We start from the raw sequence: 9,949 nt of genomic DNA on the forward strand, positions 1-9,949 counted from the left end.
CAAAAGGTGATGTTTCAAAAGGGCAACTTTAGTAGATATAGACTAAAAACGGGAACGTACGGAGGAAGATTGGGGAGAAAAAGAAAAGTATTGAATATTTTATTTTCATTATCGCATCGTAAAGCCTATAAAATAAAGACGTAATTTCTGTTCTAACGTGTCAAAGCAAACGAAAATGATATCCGGCTCGTAAACCAAACTCTTGTATGTGTTAGATATGCAATAAATGAGTAGATAGTATTTTTAAAGTCATCAAAACAGTGAATTGGATATCACATAGTTTGATAATTACTTTTATAGTTGCTTCTTGTTGAGTCAAAAATGAAGTCTACCCAATAAAAACAAAAGTTGATTTATAAAAGCGAAAACTCAATCAGACGCTATAGGCCAAAAATTCCAATTAGAAATGACAAATGTATGGCACTTTCGCTTGATTTAACTATATATATGACTTTCTGCACAACACTGAAGGTATGCTAATAAAAAGCCATTGATGACACATCCTCATTTGTTAGGTTATTCCTCTATTCCTTTATAATTTATAAACAATGACACAAATATGAACCTTATTTTGTTTAGATGGTTTTTTTTCATATTTCAATAACAGAAGTATATAAATATAAACATTTTAACAATAAAAACAATAAGCAAATATGTTTAATCGTAATGATTAACATACAGTACATAACACTATTCGAATTCAAATGAAAGCTATGCTTGGAAAGTTGCTTGTTTTCTTTGTTTAATTGTTGTCAATAGAATGGTGGGAGACCGCCATTTTGAGCTTGGAGATGGAGGCTTCGAAAGGAAAGGGCAGAGAAACACAGGCTATAGTGCAACAATCAAGACTTTATGACAAAGAACTTCTTCATTCAGTCATAAAAAAATACAGTGGTATGGATGCCGATATAACTGTACATTTTAACCATATTTACGTGGAAGTATATCCAATCTACGTTTTACCTTGGAGAATGAATATCAAAATAGTTGATATACATTTTAAAAAATATCAAATAAATGTCATGTGCAATTACACATCACCCTCATTTAAATACTGCCCGAATTATGTCCATGTATAACGAACGCTAAAATATAGGCGAATCTGTAATCGCTGTTATACAAATGTCTCGTTTCACATACATCCCATTTTCGGCATTATTCTAGTTTCATTTGTAATCAAATCCCACAAATTCATTTGGGTTGAGCTTGGACTTAGAGTCATCATTGGCCTGCCATCATTAGTACATGTAGATGATTGAGCCTTGTATGTTCCTTTTATTACATATAAAACAGTTCAATTCATGATGAAATTTTATTCCTTAGTAACAAAATGACTTTATACAATGAATTAATAATCCAAACGAAATTATCCTGGAACATACGCAACTTGCAAACAAATGCTGTAAATTCATTTGGGAATAGCCACGAGAGCGGTAGACTTTTATTGTATAATCTCTTGGTGATAAAATAAAATAAAAGTTTAGGAATACACTTTTTTACAGGCAATGATTTACAAGATTAACTCCACACTCCAGTAATTAAGTATATTGTTTTTATTTCAATATCTTACGTTTTGTATACTTAACTAGTTGTAATTGGGATTCGTAGCTCGGCTGTTGTTGCAATAATTTTGTAATGTTTATCACTGTAATTTTGGATGTTGATTTGCAAAATGTAAATAAATAATGAAAAATCTTATTTCGTGTTCAAGTGTAATCGTCTACTGATTCTCTTTTCTGCTGTGAATGAGTGCAAATGAAAAAAACTTTAGTCTGTAGAGATAATGGACTTTGTGGGGATCGAGGTGTCATGTTGGTTATCTATTGGATTTGACGAAATCTGTGTATTTTCACAATAACATAACTCCTGACGGAGAGCGGAGAGCGGCGGACATGCTGATGGTTCATTAAATTTGAACAATTACAGACGTATATAGGTCTACATGGAAATCCGATGGTCATCCTCTTATTAATATTATGTTATTTGGCATTTCAAATACAAAGAGAGTTACCAACAAGTCAATCTTAAAGGTCAGGTTCACCCTAGAAAAAAGGTTGATTTAAATAAATAGAGAAAAATCAAACGTGAACAACACTGAAAACTTCATCGACATCGGATAGTTATGACATTTTAAAGTTTTGCTTATTTTTCACAAAACAATTCTATGGTCAGTTCAGTGATATGCAAATGAGAAAGTCGATGATGTCTGTCACTATTTCTTTCTTTTTTTTTTAATTATACAATATTTCAATTTTTGCGAAGTTGACAATTAGGACCCACTTGCTTGAACAACTAAATGTTAAAATAATGGAATTCCACGTGTTCATGGAGAAATGAAACTTTGTTTCACATGGCAATGACGGGAAAATCAAAATATTCATATTTCATGTAATAAAATACAAACTAAATAGTGAGTGGGTGATGTCATCAGAATCCTCATGTGCATACCAAACAGGATGTGCATGTAACTGTTTTGAGAAATTAAGCGAAACTTTAAAACGTTATAACTTTCTTATTTTACATCCGATTTTGATGAAATTTTCAGTGTTATCCTTGTCTGATTTTCAAATCAATTCAAATCAGTTTTTGTTGGGGTAGACTTGTGCTTTAACCGTTGTGTCCAATTGGAATTACTTCCTTGAAAGTAAGAATCCGACGACTGGCGGGGGCATTTTAATGACATCTCGGCAATATACTGAGAGATGGTCGCCCATGCCATCGATGTATATGATGCATAGTATGCTACATAATTATGATGGTAAAACACTCATCATCACTGATTTCTCCTTTTTTAAACTTGGAATTTCTAAGCCCTTCTGAATGTATTCTCACTGTTTAACTCTTATCTCAATTGTTGACCATTTGGAATTTAAATGCATTTTATAGGTATTGTATGTGAATATATTTCATCGAGAAAGATAAAATGTATATATTTAAATCACTATCAACAAATTTCACATTTTTATTAACACACCTGTCAATAAGGCCCAATGACTGTCATGATTGACTTATGACGTCACATGTGTGTTCCGCCGTAGTACAAACCCCCATTTGCCTCATATGACTTAATGAAGCTTCCTTGAAGGAATTCATGCTCCTGAATTGTATACAAATGTACATCTAAATTAGATATTTCTAAAATGGTAACAATATGAAAAAAAAAACAAACAAACAAAAAAAACAACGAGATTAGAATAGGACCATGGAGTTTAACCATAAAATTAACTGAAGAGCGATTCTTTTCTTATGACCTTGCCATTGGCATGAAATGCTCAGGGTTAACGGATGTCGGACAAAAGTTCACCCATTAGTATTTGTAAATAGTTTCCACTGTTGTATTTGTTTAACCGAGGTAAACCATAAAAAATACGTACACTCTGTGTGGATCTAGTCCATTTTTGCGGGGTCCATGCAGGGGGAGGGGGCTTGGTTCATACGACAGTTATACACGGCCGATCATTCGGAAGAGAATGGCGTAATTGTCAATCACCAAATACGCTTTTTTGCACTTGAACATGATTTCCTCTTTTTTTTTTTTTGGGGGGGGGAGGGGGTGTCACATGCGAAATGCGACGCTCCTCTCTTACTCTATTCCTTTCCAAAGCATCCTGATTTATATTTAGGAGTGAGAAGAGTGGGGGACGAAAAATAAGCATTCATTTTCATAATGGAAGTGTTTGTCATCACACGGAAGCAGTATTATGCTGCTGATGATGATGACGATAATGATCTTGATGTTGTGGTGATTGGTGGTGATGATGGTAGTGATGATGGCGATGGTGATGATAATGATGATGATGATGATGATAATGATGATAATGATGATGATGATGATGATGATGTTGGTGGTGATAATGATGATGATGGTGGTGGTGGTGATGATGATGGTGGTGGTGATGATGATAATGATGATAATAATGATGATGATGGTGATGATGATTATGGTGATGATAAAGATGATGATGCTGAGGATTAAGATGATGATGATGGTGGTGGTCGTGGTGGTGTCGATGATGATGATGATGATGACTTTTCTGACTATCACAGCTCAATTCGCCTCAGTTGCTTCCAAACAAAACATTTCGCTCTTTCTGTGTTTGCAGAAACGAACATTCGGCTTTTCTAGGAGATACTATAAAGATGAACGTAACAATGGTAACAAAGTAGGTTTAGTCATCTCTATCGACAAATTAATTTGCAATTGAACCCACCCCTTTTCACGCCTTCCCTTAAAAAAAGAAAGGTCTTTATCTTTTGGGGAATGACAGCGAATGAAGAAAAATCAACAATCACAATGTTGTCGTAATTAAAATTAACATAAACCATAATCATAAGATATCTGAAAGATGATTGATCATGTTTCCAATTATAATACTTGTTGAATATTATTCTTATATAGCTTTGCCACGTTGCCTTTTTGTCATTTATTACTTAATTGTGTTTCTAACCGCTAGCGAAGCGGGTGACAAACGAAAACAATAATCTGAAATCTTCAATATTTGATGGGTCGACATTTCACATCCCAAATATTCTGATGATCGGCGTCTTACTGTAAGAATAAGAATGGCCGCTGGATGAACAAATCACGATTTGATATCCCACATGTGGGCAAAGCGAACGATTTTATTAATTCAATATATCGTTCCTGTAACTAATCATGATTGTGATCTAAAGCAAAAGCAAGATAATTCACTTGATCTATATATTTAGATTCATTTTAGAATCGAACACTGTGAAACCCATTGTCAAATTTTAGATTCAAGACTATTGTCGTTGTCGGGGGGGGGGGGGGGCTTCAGACCCAGAAATGCCCCACATAGTACCGCGCCCGCCTACGGCCAAAGTTATTCACCCGCGTAGGCTCGTAAATCGACTTTATTATGTTCTATCAGCTTGATCATGATAGATATTCTGTCTAACATGATTGCACGTGATCACAACCTTCAACATCAAAGGCAGCATTCCTGCAATAGTTTCCATTCCTTAGTGAGCATTGTGTAAAAAGCTGGTGACATGTCTAAGAGTAAAGGTACGTGCACTTTTTTAAAGACAATTTTAAAGTACATTTTAAAATTCTTTCTCCTAATGTTTAGTACCTCTTAACATTCCGCACTAATTTGTCACAATGAACTACACATGAATCATATAAGGCAAGTCTGTAATTGGTCTGGTTCGTCTAGAGATGGTGAATCTTGAGCCTATTGACACAGTATTCAAAAACTCTAGATCATGTTTGATTTTTAAGAATCCAAACGTATCTCACTGTGGATACAAATCATTTCATACTCTATTAAACGAAATTTCTCTGAATTTCCCTCGACATTCGAAATATACAGTACCTACAACTAAAAAGGTATTTTAAGGTGAAAGAAAGTAGTCACAGCAAAAAAATTATTTCATAAGAAAGTCTTTTAAATCAAGGTTCATTGTCACCATATTATCATATATCTAGATCTGGTATATTAATGTAAACTTATCATTGTGAAATCATAAATCTTAGCTCAAAACCGATAATTCTGATGACCACTAATACAGAAAAGTACATGTCATATAAGTAGGAGAGTATATTAATATTGCTTGGAAAAGTACCCTATATTTGATGGAATTCCGTGCTTAGTTTACTAATTTCTCATCAATCACACATTTTTTCAGATATTTTTTATTTATAAAATGTTTGAATTCATTTTGAAATCGTTTCTACAGCTGATATTTATCTTCAAATCCATAATAATTCGTTAAAATTTATAATCAACTCTTCTCTTTCTATAGTGAAAGGTTTGCTGCAGCGGATTCAAGATGGAGAAACTGTCATTGTTGCCGAGGGGTATATCTTTGCCTTTGAACGTCTTGGATACCTGAAAGCCGGGCCGTTCACCCCTGAAGTTGTAGTGGACCATCCCGAGCTTGTACGCCAGATGTACAAGGACTTCGTGCGCGCAGGAAGTGACGTAGTCCAAGCTTTTACGGTATACACCTATATGTTTTTTTTGTCTTGAATACACAATGGACAACTTTACTATCCTAATAAAGATTATTAATGATTTTTCAATTGCGAATTAGGGTTTGAATAATTATTGTAATCACATATTCAGAACTACTATTTGAAATTCAAATTGAACCATTAAAGGATCACGTAGATTTTCAGAGGTTCCACTGCAGCAAATCTGCCGGACATTATTTGAATTTGGAATTTAGTTCCAAATATTACATAACCATGACAGCGTGTTTCCTTACAATTGACACCCATGCAATATATCTAATTCCCAATATTTTATTTTTCATTAGCCACATCACATGCACTGTGGGCATCCTAATCTGTTTACCATGTTGACTTGCATGCCCACGAGACTTGTTGAACTTTCCCAAAAGCTCACTTTTCTTAGAAAAAGGTATACAGGAGCCCTACTTTAAAAAAATTCTATGTTTGTATCTGTCAACAGTACTATGGCAATCGCAACAAGTTCAAGCTCGTCGGGCGGGAGGACGAGCTCGAGAAACAGAACCGTCTTGCCCTCAAGATGGCGAGAGAGGTGGCTGATGAAACGGGAACCTTGATGTGTGGTGACCTCAGCAACACATGGGTGTATGAACCTGGGAATGAGGAGGCGATCGCCGAGACCAAATCGATGTTCAAGGTAAAATGAGCACGTTTAAAAGCATTTTTTTAAATAAATAAGTCTTTCACACGACATGGTGTCAATTTATAGGAATTCCGATATGACTCTTCTGAAAGATCACGTTACACTTCACCACATAGTATGGCACGCAATCCGTGGCCAATATCACTATTTTGTGATGAGTGCTCCCATCTGGGTTGGGATACCCTCACTCCTCTCCTATCCGTATAATAGTCGTAATTCACAAAGCATCTATGACATGAGTTGATTGTCCGTTGAGTCTGAATTTACAAAGCACCAATTATATAATTCGATTCATATCCTGTCTTCTTTTTCAGGAGCAAATCGAATGGGCGGTGGACGAGGGAGCCGATTTTATCGTGGGTGAGACCTTTGGTCACTTTGAAGAGGCTCTTCTAGCAGCAAAGGCCATCAAGGAACACGGACAAGGTAAATGGTACACGAATTCTGAAGATATTGAATGAATATACCATCACTTCCGATGTGAAAATTCTTAATGATTTCTTCTTTAAAGAAAATTAACTAACTGGTAATTGAACATGTTTCACCAAGTGACATACTTTTTAGCCTGATAAAATTAAACAGGAGGAGGGCGTGTCTTTTCAATCAGATCAGTGTTGTTTTGTTATCGGGTTTTGTTATCGGTTTTGTTATCGACTGCATTTGTAAGTTTTCACATGTAAATCAATCAATGCGTTCATAATTTTTCATGAAGATCCAGTCTGCCTTCATTTTTGTTGACTCTAGAGAATCGTTAAAGGTACACCTTGCATAAACCAAGAAATACAAATTTAATGTAGGCCAACCTAAGCTTATAGTCCTTTAGGGTTCGTGCCATATAGAATGGAGGTTGAGCAAGTCGGCAGCTTGAGTAATAATGAATTCCATCTTTCTCATAAACCTTTTCATCAAGGTGTACCTGCCGTGATAACCCTAGGAACGCACTACTCTCAGAAAACCCCTGATGGAAAGCCTACCACTGCGGACGGTGTGGAGTTGAACGAAGCCCTTCGCCGTCTTGTAGAAGGTGGTGCAGATGTGGTTGGCTTCAACTGTACCAGGGGACCTCTCTCTATGATACCAGTCCTTGAAAGCGCCGTGGAAGCCAATATAGGGGTAACAGTTAATCAGATTCATATAAACTTTCCAAAGATTCAAAAATTCAAATGCAAGTTCTTCAATATAATAACTTCCACCGCTGAGAGTAGGTCTATTAAAAAGATAACATTCGAATACTTCAACATGTAAAAGCTAACATGTATCTATGATTATCGATTTTTCTTTCCATCATGCGTTTATATTCTTCAGTGATCAATAATCAAACCCGAATCTTATGAGAATTTATGCTGTTTTACAATCTATTGACAGTCTTTAATGCTATTAGAGATTTTTTTAAAAGTAGACTTAGCTTAGAACAAATTATTTGTAGTGATAATAATATGATCTAAGTTTTACTATTACTGCACACAAAGTAGTATTTATAATCATCATAACCATTATAATCCTTCATTAAATATCATCTTTGGTTGTCCTCGTACAGGCTCCTTTGGCTGCACTTCCCGTCTTATATAGGACAACGGCGGAAGAACCCAGTTTCTTTGATCTTCCAGATCCCTGGACAGGTAGGTCACAGTCGTCCTAATCCCACAGTCACACTAGCGAAACCGACTCCAAACCGACCAATGGTAGGATGTTCGAAATAACGTGATATCTTTGATCGCTCTGGGGCCCGTTGCAGAAAGAGTTGCGTTTAAACGCAAGCCAAAAAAAATCAATGCAAGTCAAAAATGCGCACTGTTGATTGGTTGAATATCAAGTTGTGCGTGATTTTTAGAGTTGCGATTAATTGCAACTCTTTCTGCAACGGGCCCCTGAAGTCGTTCCGGTGGTGTGGCTGTAGCATGGAGCATGACGGATACTCATACACAATGAAGAGCAGTGAGAGTCATGCCATGGACTCAAGAGGAGCTCAGAACCGGGAACGCATGTATTTGTAGATGCATTGGTCTTTGAGACCTTAGAGTAGTGCTACATGAAATCAACCTAAAGTTGATGAGGGGCTTAGATTGATATTGATCTTGCAACCCCATGCGGCCAATATTACAAAAAATTCAATTATAGTTTGCTTATATTATCATGACGATCGCGAATATTCTGAGGACAAAGTGTGAGAGTCCCTGAGGGTGCCGATGTCACCGTAGCTACTTATTGACCTCGGCCAAGAAGTGATTTCATCAATTACATATTCAACTGACAGCTAATTATTACAATGCTTTTTAATATATTTTCAAAGGAGAGAGGGCGTTTCCGCTTGACCTTGACTGCCTCCTCTGCTCAAGAAGGGACGTTGTCAAGTTTACGGAACGCTGTGCCCAACTCAAGATACCGTACGTGGGACTGTGCTGCGGGAATGCCCCTCACTACACCCGGGCCATGGCCGAGACCCTGGGGAGAGTCACAGAGGCATCGAAGTATTCACCTGACATGTCCCTTCATGGGATGTATGGCACTGATGATACCAAACTCACCACTTACTACACCAAACTTTACCAAACTGCGACGACCAAGAAGTAGGATTACTCATCGAAATGTCATCTACTGAGTTTTTGAACAACTTACATGACGTTGTTTAACAGGTTAATACATATACTTTAGAACTGTTTGAGGCCAGTTTGAAGACTTTCCTAATTGTAAAATAAAATTTATCTATTATTGATTACAGATTAGATTCTATGTAAACAGGATTTTTTATTTTCACTTTAGGGTGATAGTCAAGTATCGGGCAATTTCTGTTTATTTAGCTGAGGTAGATTTGAATAATTTTTCACAAATCCGTTTTATCTTTTCGTCATAATCTTTATTATTGAACAAAACATTATCAACATGCCACATTACTTTGTCAATCATCCTAACAATATAAAAACTGATGTTTAACCAATTTGTTCATTGTTCCACGATGTGTTAGGCTTTGGTTTTTGAGATATTCATAGTTGAGATTGGTGATTCATAATTATCGGTTGGTTGGGCTAGATTACGAATTATTGACATGACTGTTTCGTCTGGGCTCGAAAAATGATTATTGGCATGGTTGGTTGCCGTTAATAACCCAGTATTGACATGGTTGTAGGGGTCGCTGAAACGGGGAGGGGGGGGGGGGGGGGGGGCTGGTGGGCTTCAGCCCCACTTTTTTTTCCAATCCGTGCACAACAACTTTTGATACATGTATATACCATCTGATAGTGATTTTTGCTACCTGCCCACACTTTTGGCTCAGCCCCCCCCCCATTTTCAAACCGTTCCGCGGCCCAGCC

At 36.5% G+C, this 9,949-nt stretch overlaps 1 protein-coding gene across 1 annotated transcript; it reads left to right on the forward strand.

Moving 5' to 3' along the window:
- Window positions 1-3,667: 3,667 nt before the first annotated feature.
- Window positions 3,668-9,319, forward strand: LOC121412910 (betaine--homocysteine S-methyltransferase 1-like). The gene is made up of 7 exons (XM_041605671.1): window positions 3,668-3,761; window positions 5,704-5,966; window positions 6,441-6,635; window positions 6,956-7,067; window positions 7,552-7,754; window positions 8,179-8,260; window positions 8,932-9,319. Exons 1-7 carry the CDS (start codon window positions 3,668-3,670, stop codon window positions 9,210-9,212), a joined length of 1,230 nt encoding a protein of 409 aa, XP_041461605.1. The 3' UTR covers window positions 9,213-9,319.
- The last annotated feature ends 630 nt before the right edge of the window (window positions 9,320-9,949 follow it).

Source organism: Lytechinus variegatus, chromosome 4 (genome assembly GCF_018143015.1).
Source record: "Lytechinus variegatus isolate NC3 chromosome 4, Lvar_3.0, whole genome shotgun sequence".
Taxonomy (NCBI): Eukaryota; Metazoa; Echinodermata; class Echinoidea; order Temnopleuroida; family Toxopneustidae; genus Lytechinus; species Lytechinus variegatus.